This window comes from Polyodon spathula, chromosome 24 (genome assembly GCF_017654505.1).
Source record: "Polyodon spathula isolate WHYD16114869_AA chromosome 24, ASM1765450v1, whole genome shotgun sequence".
NCBI lineage: Eukaryota > Metazoa > Chordata > Actinopteri > Acipenseriformes > Polyodontidae > Polyodon > Polyodon spathula.
This window is the reverse complement of record NC_054557.1, coordinates 23,029,720-23,045,492: the sequence shown is the minus strand read 5'-3', so window position 1 is coordinate 23,045,492 and position 15,773 is coordinate 23,029,720. Positions and strand designations below refer to the sequence as shown.

Genomic DNA, 15,773 nt, shown 5'->3' with positions numbered 1-15,773 from the left:
TTGTAAAAGTAATCCGTGAATTACAAAATTGAAAGGAAAAGCATTTCATAGATATGCAGTCAATATTGGGTCTAGAGGAATAATGAAAATAACAAAATACACATCCTGTAGATTTTTTGTTGTAGTCGTTGCTTTAAAAACATTCACAAAACATTCAAAATGATGGACAGAAGCACCACCCCGTTGCTTTTAATACATATACATTTTGTGAAAATCAGTCAGGAAACAAGAACAGTAATTTGCAATGCAGTATTTAAAGAATCGAGAAATCCAAACCGCAAGCCTATTCATACACCGCTTCATCAGTATCATGTATTATTGTAAAACCTCTCGCAATAGAATGGGAATCCCCGGCCGCTTCACAATGCTGGCTTATTGAAAGTAAAAGTAATAAACACGAACGAGTCTATTGCTATGGGCTGGGAGTCACACGGCAGCTGGTAAGTAGGTCTGTTAAACGCTTATTTAATGTTACACAGGGTTCAAATTAATTACAATAATTTATAAAAGTGCTTGCCACTGTAAATCTCCTGTCGTTCTATTGTTTAGCTTTTGCTATGAAAGAAATTTCAGATCTGATAATTCATAATTTTTTCAAGAAATGGATTACAGACACAAAAAAATAAAATAAAATAACGTTCCAGTTAACTCAGAATACATGTCACAAAGATGCGTTTTTAATGAAACATTTTATATTGATTTACCTGTTTTGAAATTACCTATAATTTCACATTATGTTTTTTGGGCAGGTACTCGAGTTCATCTTAACGAGTTGGTTACCGGTGTAACCTACATTTTTGCAACTTCGTCAAAATTTGCTTCCGGTATAGGAACAGAAAGTGGTACATCTGTCAGAATGTGGTACCATGTCAAAACTTGACCGGTGTAACTTGAAAGAATGGTACCTGTCAATGCTGTGATTGACCTCTGCACAAATCACTAGGAACAAGACCAACTCGAACAAGACAAACTGTAGCAAACACACAAAAAGTATGCTATCTTTGCAAAACAATTTTACAAAGGTGTATTTGAGGTTGTTCATATTATAGTATCGAGAAAGCGCTGCACTTCAGTGTAAAACATGCAGTCAGCATATAGGCGCATTTCTTCTTTTAAAAAATGTAACTCTCTGTAATGCACTTTAATGTTTGTTAGCAGCAGCTGTCTGTATTTCATATAAAACTGATTAGTTATTGAATTGAAACTTTACAAAACACATATTTCATATCCAAAGACTTGGGAATTGGTTTTTGATGGGCATCCTCAGACTTGCACTGTACGCAAAGTAGAAACATTTGATAGGTAGCATACATTGATGTGACATCGGTAGTTGAGTAAAAATGACACATTGACAAATAAAATGAGTAGATCAGACATGAAACTCTCAGTAGTGCTCAATTTAGAAAAACTAAAATGAATGAAATAATTCAATGGCAAACGTTTGGACTAGACCTGTTTCACTGTATTTAATAATCCCGTCTCTTTTGTAGGTGTAACTAATAGTCTCTCTCAGTCTGGACTTGATCATTCTGCTGCAGTGATGAATGTGATCACTGGGGTGATATCCTTCCTGGCGTGTGATATCGCAGCCAGCTCCCTGCTGCACTGTGGGCTTCTCCTGCTGCCCCTCACACTGGACCCCTTCGGGGCCGAGTCGCTGCTCTGCCTCTGGCTGGTGGCCCTGGTTAAACTGGCCCTGCTCAGTCAGACCTCCCTGAGTCTCCTCTCTCAAGCTGGGAGAGGCAGTGCTGTGATGGGCCGGGCCCCTCTGCTCTATGTGGCCACGCTGTGCGCTCTCACTCCAGCTCTCCAGAGCTGGCAGCGGGCGGTGTATGTGAAGCCCGTGGAGATCATCACCGGCTCGCCGTGCCTTGGCTTCTGCCTGCTGGCCAATGCAGTGACGGCGATGGCCTGCCTGCTCTGGGAGACCGCGTTCCCCTGCAGTGCCGGGACCAAGACAGAGGGCTCCAATGGGGAGAAGAAGCAGCAGCAAGCCAAGGACTTGTTTATGAGGGTGATTGGATACTCCAAACCAGACGCCTTCCTGCTGGGAGGCGCCTTCCTGTTCCTGTCACTGGCAGTGATGTGTGAGTAGCACTGTCCATCTATAACTCCATTGCTGCCCACTGGCCACTAGATTAGACAGTGAGAACATAGCCATTGAATAGGTGTGGGGTACCCAGGGCAGCACATTCATTGAACAGGTATGGGGTACCCAGGGCAGCACAGGGTTCATTGAATAGGTATGGGGTACCCAGGGCAGCACAGGGTTCATTGAATAGGTATGGGGTACCCAGGGCAGCACAGGGTTCATTGAATAGGTTTGGGGTACCCAGGGCAGCACAGGGTTCATTGAATAGGTATGGGGTACCCAGGGCAGCACAGGGTTCATTGAATAGGTTTGGGGTACCCAGGGCAGCACAGGGTTCATTCACTCTAGTATATTTATGCAGAGATCTTCTTCAGTTTGTTTAGCTGTTTCAAACTCTGGGTTTCTATCCCTGTTTCTTCAAAGCTCTTGCTCTGTAGCTCTCTACTGTAATACAGAGCTGCAACCCCTGAGCTACACTTCATGAGGGTGCCACTTTCTCAAGAGAAAACCTTGTGATGCACAAGCCTACCAGATAACAAAGAGTACACCTGGACCTTTGAAATAACACAATGATATGCTTTGCAGCAGCCTAGGGCAAATGCTGTAAGTTGCACACTGTGTATTCAGCTCTGACCATGTTAGTCTATGGAGAGGGAGAGAGCTGGCTGAAGGAGGTTGGCTGGTATGCGAGTGAAAGGGACGGGGTATGGTAACTTACCTATCACCTTTAAACATAAAAACTGCTATTTTATTAACTGCCCTGTCCTGTGTATTGACTGCCCTGTCCTGTCCTGTGTTGTGTATTGACTGTCCTATCCTGTGTTGTGTATTGACTGTCCTGTCCTGTGTTGTGTATTGACTGTCCTATCCTGTGTTGTGTATTGACTGTCCTGTCCTGTGTTGTGTATTGACTGTCCTGCCCTGTCCTGTGTTGTGTATTGATTGCCCTGTCCTGTTTTGAGTATTAACTGCCCTGTCCTGTTTTGTGTATTAACTGCCCTGTCCTGTTTTGTGTTGTTTGCAGTTGAGATGTTCATTCCCTTCTACACAGGGAAGGTGATTGACATCCTGGGCTCCAGGTACAAGCAGAACGCCTTCAGCAGCGCCATCCTCTTCATGGGCCTCTTTTCACTGGGGAGGTACCTGTCTGCACTTATACACTATAATGCACTAACTCTAACCTTAACTCTAACCCTAACCCTAACCCTAACCCTAACCCTAACCCTAACCCTAACCCTAACCCTAACCCTTTTCCCACTGGGGAGGTACCTGTCTGCACTTATACACTATAATGAATAACTTACATTGTTATAATGAAGGTCGTTACAGCGAGGGTGTACTGTTATTAGTCATTTAGCAGACCCTTTTATTCAAAGCGATTTACAGAGACCAGGGGGTGAACTACTGTAAAACTTCAAATAATTGCCAGGTCTCAAATAATCGGCTGTCTCCAATACACGCCGGGTCTGCTGACAAATCTTGTAAATAAACGAGGGTCATTGAAGCTGAGGAAGATGAGGAGGAGCCTGCTAGTAAGCGACAGCGATGAAAGTGACTTTCAGGATTAAGAAATAATAATACTGGAAAATGTAATTTAAGTCAGTCCTGCATGTCATGTGTATTTAATGCAGTTACGTTATTAAAAGTTTTGATAATTTTAAGCGTGCTGATAGGCCAGATACAAACCTCTTGGTGTATTTTAACTTGTTTTGTTGTATTAACAGTGTACAAGTTTGAGGATAAACAATACATTATTTTTGATAATGATACTTATTGCTTTTATTGTTAATTTTTAAAAACATTTTAGAAGTTTGTATTACCGGTATTGTTATTAGGCTTCCAAGCTGGCTTGGGAAGCCTATTGTTATTGTAAGGATTTAAAAAAAAAAAAAAATGGTATTATTATTTTTAGTTTTTTCTTTCCAAAACTTTAAACTGGTCCTGTTCGCACGCGGTGTAACAATCAACATGAAGCTTGGCCGGTATCATCCCGTGTAGATTACAGTTCAGATGGAAAAAAATTGCACTCCTGTGCCAACCAAGATGGCAGCCTGACACAATTTCAAAATGTTCTTCTTGGGAACGACTGAACTGATGGGTCTGAAACTTTGCATACGTCGTCAGCAACCAAACCTGCTTCAAGTTTGCGAAACAGAAGGTGCTGCATTAAATTTTAGTATCTAAATGGCTGCTAGCAAATTAGCCACAAACATCAAACTGCTTCTGTTGGAAAGCCGTATAGCCAACAAACTCCAAGCTTGGTAGGCATCTTCCTGGTGAATACAAATATGGCAAAATATTGTTCTTCTGTACAACAAGATGGCCCCCAGACCTATGTTTTCTTCTTCAGTTTAAAATTGCTTCAGCTGAAAAACTGTTTAATTGATGTGTAGGTATCAATACAATTCATATTAGTAAAAATTGCATTCTGCACTATCTGCCAAAGTGTTTGGTACTAGTACTAGTTCTTGGCTTGGAAGCCGTAAAACTGCCTGGCAGTTCTAGTTATTATTATTATTATTATTATTATTATTATTATTATTATTATTATTATTATTATTGTGCTGTAAGCGTAGCCTACATGCTTGTGTTCTGATATCTACATGGCTGTCTTTTAGTGGATTTCACTGTTATTATTATTATTATTTATTATTATTATTACTATTATTATTATTATTATTATTAACAATGGTAGATCTAATTCCATTTTTAAATACAAATTCGTGCTTCTGTTTGTTCATTTTCCTACGTTTTGCATACTGTGTCCTTGTGGGAGTACAGTACAATGTAATTTTGTTATAAAACAAAAATGTTACTTAGTTCCCAGTGACACTGACCTTTTAACAAAGTTGCTGAAATGTTTAAATTGAGTTAAGATGTTGCTACAATGCTGTGTGTTAGCGGCTTCTTAATGACCACATGAAGCATGTGAAGCTAGTGATCGAATGTAAACGGCAGTCTCCAATACGCGCCAGGTCTGCTGGTAAATATCGTAAATAAACGGTGGAGGCGTTTAATTGAAGTTTTACGCTATGCATCAACAACTGCTGCTGCAGAGCCACTTACAATAGGACCTTGTTTTGTTCTACTTTCATAAATATTATGTTTAACCATGAAGTATCTTGAAATACCTATTTGCAGACTGACATTCTGTGAAATAAGCCATGTTTACAGTTAAAAATACAGCCCAGCTGAGGTGTTCTCGTTTCACTGCTGGACTGGAACAAAAAGCTTAAGAACGGGACACAGAGAGTTTAGGAAATGGAATACCACAGCGACAATTCAGTGTGGATTATGGAGCTGCGATCTGTCTAGAGTTCCCTCTGTGTTCAGCTCCCTTTCCTTCTCACCAGTTCTAAAGAGACCCCTTTGTGTTCAGCTCCCTGTCTGTAGGACTGCGTGGAGGGCTCTTCATGTGTTCAATATCCAACTTCAACAAGAGGATACGAATTATGCTGTTCCAGTCTTTAGTGCGTCAGGAAATTGGGTTTTTCGAAGCGACTAAAACAGGTAAAGATCCCTCCAGCGTGAATGCACACTCCTAACAGCACACTCTCTGAACAGCACAGTGCTCGGGGGAGCAGGCGTGTAAGTGTTCTAAGCTGGTGATTAAGTCAGTTTAATATCTGTGTGCTCTGCAGGTGATCTGACGTCCCGGTTGAACACGGACACCGTGCTGATGTGCAGGTCTGTCGCCCTCAATGTGAACGTCCTCCTGCGCACTTTGATTAAGACTCTGGGCGTGCTGTCCCTCATGCTGTCACTGTCGTGCAAGCTGACCCTGCTCATGCTGATAGAGACCCCGCTTACAGGAATCATTCAGAAACTCTACAACACGTACTACCAGGTACAAACAAATCAGCAGCCCCTTATAATGCACAGGAAGCCCCGGGTTTACATGGGCTGCAGCATCCTGAGACCCAGATTTACATGGGCTGCAGCAGATAGATTGTATCAGATGAAATGTTGTCACATGAAGATTAGCTGTGCTGTGTAATTATTTTTATTTACTATAAGAATATAAATAGCTGATTTTCACCACAAATAAAATTTCAGGAGGAGACTTGAGGCTTGTGTGCCTGAATAAAAGCATCTGCTATATGACTAGTTAATAATAATAAGATAATATAAATGAACTTGTAAGTCAACAATGTCTGGCTTGTGATGACACTCAGAAACTCTGGAAGGATGCAGCAAACAAAAGTAGGTTTTTAGTGTAAAATTGCACAGGACTATGGGGCACTGTCTGCATCCTATATGGGATTTCTGATTGGTTGCATTCACAATATCTGAACCTGTCTGTTCTTGCAGACAGTTTCAAGGCTGTAGCTCAGTCTAACACCTTAGATATGCTTCCTTTCCTTTAGCAACATGTCTTTTTTTTATATAGAAATATTCCAAGGCGGTCCAGGACTCGATCGCACGGTCCAATGAGGCGGCGGGGGAGGCGGTCTCTGCTATTAAAACAGTGCGGAGCTTCGCTACAGAGGACACTGAAGCCAAGAGATACGACAGCAAGCTGTCAGACACGCAGAGACTCAAGAACAGCAGGGACACCATCAGAGCTGCCTACCTGCTGTTGAGAAGGGTGGGTGTGTCTGTTGAGAAGGGGGTGTGTCTGTTGAGAAGGGGTGTGTCTGTTGAGAAGGGGGTGTGTCTGTTGAGAGGGGTGTGTCTGTTGCTTATTTAGTTTGCTTTAATTTCTTTTGTAGCCTAGATTATAATAGATTTCATTTCGATACGATAATACACAAATACATTTAGTAGCAAGCAGATAAATATGAAATACCACAAGCAGCAGCAGTGTTTGTTAGGGAACAGATTAGTGGTGGGTATGCCTCCCTGTTGTTTTAAGACTGAATGCTAATGACTCCTTCCTGTGCATGTGTTCCTGAAGCTCATAGGGTTTGAATGTTAATGACTCCTTCCTGTGCATGTGTTCCTGAAGCTCATAGGGTTTGATTGTTAATGACTCCTTCCTGTGCATGTGTTCCTGAAGCTCATAGGGTTTGAATGTTAATGACTCCTTCCTGTGCATGTGTACCTGAAGCTCATAGGGTTTGAATGTTAATGACTCCTTCCTGTGCATGTGTACCTGAAGCTCATAGGGTTTGAATGTTAATGACTCCTTCCTGTGCATGTGTTCCTGAAGCTCATAGGGTTTGATTGTTAATGACTCCTTCCTGTGCATGTGTTCCTGAAGCTCATAGGGTTGGCAATGCAGGTGCTCATGCTATACTACGGGCGACATCTTATCAGAGCGGGTGAGATGAGCACGGGGAACCTGGTGGCCTTCATCCTCTACCAGATGAATCTGGGCCGTAATATCCAGGTTCGTTATACAGCGCTTCACTCTTTATTATCTGAAAGTTAAAAAAACACAAGTTTCAAATGCTGTGTTTCCTGTGTGGTTCTCTCTACAGACTCTGGTTCACATCTGTGGTGAGATGCTGAACTCGGTGGGGGCGGCTGCCAAGGTGTTTGAGTATCTGGATCGTAGGCCGCTGGTCTCCACTGACGGCACCTTGCAGCCCGAGACCCTGAGAGGACACGTGCAGTTCAACAACGTCTGCTTCACCTACCCCAGCAGACCCGACGTGCCCGTGATCAAGGTAGGCACCCTGTCACCAGAAAATTACACAGGGAGAGAGCAGAGGGTAGAGCATCCTGACACCAGAGCATTACACAGGGAGAGAGCAGAAGGTAGGGCACCCTGACACAATTCCATTACACTAGAACAGTGCTGAAGGTCTCTGCTGAGATACACTGTTTCATGCCGTCTCTGTGGTCTCTGGTTTGAATTGATCTTGTGTTTCAGAGCGTCTGGTTTGAGCTGCGCCCCGGTGAGATCACGGCTTGGGTGCCCCTCTGTGCGTGAGAGCCTGTCTCTGTGTGTGTGTGAGCCCGTCTCTGCTCAGGTTTGACTGTCTTTCAGATTGAATTGACCCTCTCTCTCTCTCTCTCTCTCTCTCTCTCTAGAGCGTCTCGTTTGAGCTGCGTCCCGGTGAGATCACAGCTCTGGTGGGCCCCTCTGGCGGAGGGAAGTCGACGTGTGTGTCTCTGCTGGAGCGCTTCTACCAGCCCCAGAGTGGGGAGATCCTGCTGGACGGGGCTCCCCTTCAAGAATACCAACACTCGTACCTGCACAGGAAGGTAACGCACTCACACTCACACTACACTTACACTACCAGCACTCACACTGCACTCACACCACCAGCACTCACACTGCACTCAGCATACACTGCGCTGGAAGGTGAGCTTCATGTCAGGGCTGGTAAACTCTGGGTCTATTGAACCAGTCCTGTCCAGGTTTTTCATTTTTGTAGCTGCACTGCTCTGTTCCACAGTGTTTGTATTTTCTCCCCTGTCCCTGTCAGATTGTATTCACTCATGCTCCTGTTCCTGTCAGATTGTATTCACTCATGCTCCTGTTCCTGTCAGATTGTATTCACTTATGCTCCTGTCCCTGTCAGATTGTATTCACTCATGCTCCTGTCCTTGTCAGATTGCCCTGGTGGCAGTCAGTCCTCTTCATGTATTGTTAATGTAACAGTGAATCTCTCTGTCTGGTTAATGTAACAGTGAAGCTCGCTGTCTGGTTAATGTAACAGCGAATCTCTCTGTCTGGTTAATATAACAGTGAATCTCTCTGTCTGGTTAATGTAACAGTGAATCTCTCTGTCTGGTTAATGTAACAGTGAATCTCTCTGTCTGGTTAATGTAACAGTGAATCTCTCTGTCTGGTTAATGTAACAGTGAATCTCTCTGTCTGGTTAAATAACAGTGAATCTCTCTGTCTGGTTAATGTAACAGTGAATCTCTCTGTCTGGTTAATGTAACAGTGAATCTCTCTGTCTGGATAATGTAACAGTGAATCTCTCTGTCTGGTCTGCTTATCTGTGCTGTCGCTGTGTTCATGGCAGTGCTCTGTTCCTCAGTCAGTGTATTCACTCACTCTTATGTCCCTGCACCTGTCAGATTGCCCTGGTGGGTCAGGAGCCGGTCCTCTTCGCCGGCTCCATCAAAGACAACATCGGCTACGGGCTCCCAGACTGCTCTCTGGAGCAAGCCCAGGAGGCAGCGCGGAGAGCCAACGCACACGGCTTCGTGACGAGCCTGGAGCGTGGCTACAGCACTGGTGAGGCACACATACCAGTACAATACAATGCAATACAATACAATACAAACCAATACAATACTATGCAGCACTCTAATACACTGAACGACAACATGGTTCATTTGCTGTGTTTGTTCAGACGCGGGTGAGAGGGGGGGGCAGCTGGCTGGAGGACAGAAGCAGCGCATTGCGATCGCCAGAGCTCTCGTCAGGAACCCACAGCTCCTCATCCTGGACGAGGCCACCAGCTGCCTGGACATCGAGAGCGAGCATGCGGTGAGTGAGTCTGTCTGTCTGTCTCTCTGTCTGAGAGCCTGTCTGTCTGTCTGAGAGTCTGTCTGTCTGTCCATCCGTCTGTCTATGAGTCTGTGTGAGAGTCTCTGTCTGTCTGTCTGTCTTGTGTCTGTCTGAGAGTGTCTGTGTGAAAGTCTGTCTGTCTGTCTGTCTATGAGTCTGTTTGAGAGTCTCTGTCTCTCTTTCTGAGGGCCCGTCTGTCTAAGTTTGTCTGTCTGTGCTTGAGAGTCTGTCTGTCTCTCTATCTGTGAGTCTCTTTGTGTCTGTCTGTTTGTGAGCCTGTCTGTCTGAGAGTCTCTCTGTCTCTCTGTGTCTGTCTGAGAGTCTATCTACATACTGTACATTGCCACTCCTAGTTAAAACCTTCTCTTCCTCCCCTGTTCTCACTGTGTTGACCTGCCTCTCTCTCTCCTCTCAGATCCAGGAGTCTCTGTCTCGCACCCGGGGTCAGACGGTCCTGGTGATCGCTCATCACCTGAAGACGGTGGAGAAGGCTGATCGTATCATCGTGATTGAGGGTGGGGAGGTGCGGGAGCAGGGCTCTCACCAGGAGCTGATGAGGAGGGAGGGCAGCTATCACAGGCTGGTGCAGGGGCTCTTCACAGAGACACAGCCCCCGCAATAGAGGGGCACTGCTGGGGGGCTGGGGGTTACACACACACAGTGGATGACAGCCGTGGAGAGAGCTGGGGGGTGGGGTTGTGTTGTGGTCACCTCTCTCACCCCCCCAATGTGTGTGGTGTGTCACCTCTCTCGACACCCAGTGGAGAGAGCTGGGGGGGGGTTACACACACTCGACCCCCCCAATGCTGGGGGGTTACACCAGACCCCCCCCTGGGGGGGGGTTACTCACTCGGAGTGGACGACCCCCCCGGGGGTGCTGGGGGGTTACCCACACCCCAGAGTAGAAAGAGCTGGGGGCTGGGGGGTTGTCACTCTCTCGACCCCCCGACCCCCCCCCAGTGTGTGTGAGCTGGGGGGCTGGGACCCCCCCACACACACAGTGTGTGTGCTTGGGGGCTGGGGGGTCCCCCACACCCAGTGGAGAGAGCTGTGTCACCTTTGGGGGATCATACACACCCTCCAGTGAGAGCTGGTCACCTGGGAGGACCCCCCCACACACACAGTGGTGAGAGCTGTGGGGGCTCTGGGGTTGCACACACACACAGTGGAGAGAGCTGGGGTCTGGGTCTCTCACACACACACAGTGCAGAGAGCTCTGGGGGGGGCTGGGGGGGTCACACACACACAGTGGAGAGAGCTGGGGGGTTGGGGGATCACACACCCAGTGGAGAGAGCCAGGGGGTGGGGGGGGGGTCACACAGTGGAGAGAACTGGGGGGCTGGGGGGGACCACACACACACAGTGGAGAGAGCTGTCACCTCTCTCGACCCCCACACCCCCCACAGTGGAGAGAGCTGGGTCACCTCTCTCGACCACCCACACAGTGGAGAGAGCTGGGGGGCTGGGGGTGGTCACACCACCAGTGGAGAGAGCTGTGGGTGTCACCTCTCTCGACCCCCCGTCCCCCCACACAGTGTGTGAGAGAGCCCTCTCTGGGGGGGTCACCCCCACACAGTGGAGAGAGCTGGGAGGCTGGGGGTTCGACACCCACCCCCCACAGTGGAGAGAGCACCTCTGCTCGGGGGGTCACACCCCCCACAGTGGAGAGAGTTGGGGGCTCTCTCAACCACCCACCCCCCCCAGTGGAGTGAGTTGGGGGCTGGGGGGGGTCCCACACACAGTGTGAGTGTGCTGTCACCTCTCTCTGGGGGGGACCCCCACACAGTGAGAGAGCTGGGGTGTGGGGGGTTTTGCACACACACACACACCCCCCCCCAGTGTGTGGGGGGTCACCTCACACACACACCCCCCCCCCCGTGTGGTCTGGGGGGTCTCACACATACACAGTGGAGAGAGTGTGTGTGTGTCACCTCTCTCGGTCCCCCACCCCCCAGTGGAGAGAGCTGGGTCACCTCTCTCGACCCCTCCGACCCCCAACAGTGTGGGGGGTGTCACCTCTCTCACCACACACCAGTGGAGAGAGCTGGGTGGCACCTCTCTCAACCCCCACACCCCCCAGAGAGTTGGTGTCACCTCTCTCCACCCCACACCCCCCCAGTGGAGAGAGTTGTGGGGCTCTCTCACCCCACAGTGGAGAGAGTTGGGGGGCTGGGGGGTCTCTCACCCCCCGAGAGAGCTGGTGTGTGTGTGGGGGTCTCTGCACCACCACCGTGGAGAGAGCTGGGGGGCTGGGGGTTGGTCACACACACACCCCCGACCCCCCCCTGGGTGTCACCTGGGTCACACACCCCACGTGGTGGAGAGAGCTGGGGGCTGTGGGGGGTCCGACCCCCACAGTGGATGTGCTGGGGGGCTGGTGGGTGTGTCACACACTCACAGTGGAGAGAGCTGGGGAGGGGGGGGGGGGGTCACACACACAGTGGAGAGAGCTGGGGGGCAGACAGGAAGTGAAATTCAGAGTGCACCATGTCTTTGCAATGTCAGGGTGATGTATTACTGCTGTGCTGTACAATATATGATATGATGACATAAAGGATTTGTAGCTTCAGAACCGCTCTGAGATCTTCAATAAGAACTGGTTTACACCAAAGCTTCATTCTCACGGTCCCTCTGAAACGTGGAGCTCATGACGAAAGGGAGTGAATGGATTGAGAAGGGATGCAGTATTTGCAGTTTGCTCCATTTATTGTAAAATGAAAATAAAACTGTTAATGTTAAAAGTAACAAAGCCTGAAGGACACATTTGCATTCTGAAATGACCTCCCTTTCCTCGTGAGATTAATGATCCCAGCTTGTATGTCTGATTCAGTGCTCAGTGTGAGGAGCTCAGTTTGGATTAATGATCCCAGCTTGTATGTCTGATTCAGTGCTCAGTACAGTACACGGTACATGGAGATATTATACCCTGATATTTCAGTGGAGTATACAGTGTATAACCACCATCTACTGCAGATTGAACCCCATAGTATTTATTATCTCTTCTATTGCAGATTGAACCACACAGTATTTATTATCTCTAACACACTTCTATTGCCCTGCCACTTCATTCAATTACAGTCACACTCACAAAACAAGCACTGCAACGATGTAAATTAAATCCAGACAATTTCATATTCAGAGAAAAAAATCTAATCTTATCAAAAATACTTATTAATACTCACACTGACTCAGCATGATTCTGAGGACAGTGTCACTCAAATAACACTCCTGAGGTACAGTTTTATTCAGCAGACTGATTCAAACCCTCTCCACAATGCTTCCCAGACAGTTATCACAAGGCATTCACACTGAGTAGCACTGAAAAGCTGGGGCTTTCTAGAGGGCATCTCTTACACAGAGGGGAGCTCTCATTGTCTAGTTTCACAACATGCCTGCATGCTTATCAGAGGGCAAACTGAACAAATGGACACGTCATCAACGAGGAGAAAGGAGCACTATGACATCTATTGTGAGTTTTACATGAATGATGAACACACGCCTTGTTATATAAGAGCCTCTGAATAATGAACACACACTCTAATGATGAACACACTGCAATGATAAACACATACTGTAATGATGAACACACACTAATGTTGAACACAAACACACTTTAATGATGAACACCCACACTAACGATGAACACACTATGTAATGATAAACACACTGTAATGGTGAACACACTAATGATGTACACACACTGTAACGGTGAACACACTAATGATGTACACACACTGTAACGGTGAACACACTAATGATGTACACACACTGTAATGGTGAACACACACTAATGATGAACACACTACTGATGAACACACACTAATGATGAACAAACACACTAATGAACACTGTAATGATGAACACACTGTAATGATGAACATATGCCTTGTGCTATATAAGAGTCTCTCCTGCCCTGTTTGCGTGGCTGACAGCGTTGTTATGACTGTCCTGAAGACAGGCTGCAGGGAGTCGCGCAATACAGCCGTGTGTGTGACAGCCTGAACTGGGAGGGACTGGGAATCACTGCTGCCCCTTCCCATTAGAAACACAGTTCTTAAACTGGGAATGTGCTGCTTACATTGTGTGCATTCAGTTACTGGTCATTGAATAACCTGGCAGTAACACAGGGGGTACAGCGAGTACCTCAATAAAACAGAACTCAAGACTGTACAGCATTACCAAAAACACAACACTCTGTACAACATTACCAAAAACATAACACTCTGTACAGCATTACCAAAAACACAACACTCTGTACCAAAAACACAACACTCTGTACAGCATTACAAAAACAACACTCTGTACAGCATTACCAAAAACACAACACTCTGTACAGCATTACCAAAAACACAACACTCTGTACAGCATTACCAAAAACACAACACTCTGTACAGCATTATCAAAAACACAACACTCTGTACAGCATTACCAAAAACACAACACTCTGTACAGCATTACCAAAAACACAACACTCTGTACAGCATTACCAAAAACACAACACTCTGTACAGCATTACCAAAAACACAACACTCTGTACAGCATCTACCAAAAACAAAACACAACACTCTGTACAGCATTACAAAAAACACAACACTCTGTACAGCATTACCAAAAACACAACTCAACACTCTGTACAGCATTACCAAAAACACAACACTCTGTACAGCATTATCCAAAAACACAACACTCTGTACAGCATTATCCAAAAACACAACACTCTGTACAGCATTACCAAAAACACAACTCAACACTCTGTACAGCATTACCAAAAACACAACACTCTGTACAGCACTATCAAAAACACAACTCAACACTCTGTACAGCATTACCAAAAACACAACACTCTGTACAGCATTACCAAAAACACAACACTCTGTACAGCATTATCAAAAACTCAACACTCTGTACAGCATTACCAAAAACACAACACTCTGTACAGCATTACCAAAAACACAACACTCTGTACAGCATTACCAAAAACACAACACTCTGTACAGCATTATCAAAAAAAACACAACACTCTGTACAGCATTACCAAAAACACAACACTCTGTACAGCACTATCAAAAACACAACACTCTGTACAGCACTATCAAAAACACAACACTCTGTACAGCACTATCAAAAACACAACTCAACACTCTGTACAGCATTATCAAAAACACAACACTCTGTACAGCACTATCAAAAACACAACTCAACACTCTGTACAGCATTATCAAAAACACAACACTCTGTACAGCACTATCAAAAACACAACTCAACACTCTGTACAGCATTATCAAAAACACAACACTCTGTACAGCACTATCAAAAACACAACTCAACACTCTGTACAGCATTATCAAAAACACAACAACACTCTGTACAGCATTATCAAAAACACAACACTCTGTACAGCATTATCAAAAAACACAACACTCTGTACAGCATTACCAAAAACACAACTCAACACTCTGTACAGTATTACCAAAAACACAACTCAACACTCTGTACAGCATTACCAAAAACACAACACTCTGTACAGCACTATCAAAAACACAACTCAACACTCTGTACAGCATTATCAAAAACACAACACTCTGTACAGCACTATCAAAAACACAACACAACACTCTGTACAGCATTACTGTACAGCATTACCAAAAACACAACTCAACACTCTGTACAGCATTACCAAAAACACAACACTCTGTACAGCACTATCAAAAACACAACTCAACACTGTACAGCATTACACTCTGTACATTACCAAAAACACAACTCAACACTCTGTACAGCATTATCAAAAACACAACACTCTGTACAGCATTACCAAAAACACAACACTCTGTACAGCATTACCAAAAACACAACACAACACTCTGTACAGCATTACCAAAAACACAACTCAACACTCTGTACAGCATTACCAAAAACACAACTCAACACTCTGTACAGCATTACCAAAAACACAACACTCTGTACAGCATTATCAAAAACTCAACACTCTGTACAGCATTACCAAAAACACAACACTCTGTACAGCATTACCAAAAACACAACACTCTGTACAGCATTATCAAAAACACAACACTCTGTACAGCATTATCAAAAACACAACACTCTGTACAGCATTATCAAAAACACAACACAGCCTACCCACTAGACAATGGACAACACTGTGGATTCACCTCATGGTAACCTTTACCTTACTGACTTGGTCTGATTCACTTTGAGCTCGGCTGCTGGAATGACACAGAAAAGGGCCGTTAGCAAAGAGGACCA

At 45.6% G+C, this 15,773-nt stretch overlaps 1 protein-coding gene across 2 annotated transcripts; it reads left to right on the top strand.

Annotated features, from left to right (window-relative positions):
* Positions 1 to 10,165, top strand: tap2a (transporter associated with antigen processing, subunit type a). 2 transcript variants are annotated; one of them, XM_041226035.1, is made up of 12 exons: positions 1 to 440; positions 1,491 to 2,087; positions 3,117 to 3,231; positions 5,472 to 5,602; positions 5,734 to 5,939; positions 6,483 to 6,680; positions 7,296 to 7,424; positions 7,516 to 7,704; positions 8,072 to 8,245; positions 9,071 to 9,230; positions 9,349 to 9,485; positions 9,922 to 10,165. In XM_041226035.1, exons 2-12 carry the CDS (start codon positions 1,541 to 1,543, stop codon positions 10,126 to 10,128), a joined length of 2,193 nt encoding a protein of 730 aa, XP_041081969.1. In that variant the 5' UTR covers positions 1 to 440; positions 1,491 to 1,540; the 3' UTR covers positions 10,129 to 10,165. The 2 variants fall into 2 exon arrangements, with proteins under 2 accessions (XP_041081969.1, XP_041081970.1); XM_041226036.1 differs by lacking the exons at positions 3,117 to 3,231; positions 5,472 to 5,602.
* The last annotated feature ends 5,608 nt before the right edge of the window (positions 10,166 to 15,773 follow it).

Coding starts and splice junctions, on each gene's coding strand:
- tap2a (XM_041226035.1), top strand. CDS start 1,541: ATGAATGTGATCACTGGGGTGATATCCTTCCTGGCGTGTGATATCGCA. Junction 7,425..7,515: donor ATCTGGGCCGTAATATCCAG/GTTCGTTATACA, acceptor TTCTCTCTACAG/ACTCTGGTTCACATCTGTGG. Junction 9,231..9,348: donor GGAGCGTGGCTACAGCACTG/GTGAGGCACACA, acceptor GTGTTTGTTCAG/ACGCGGGTGAGAGGGGGGGG.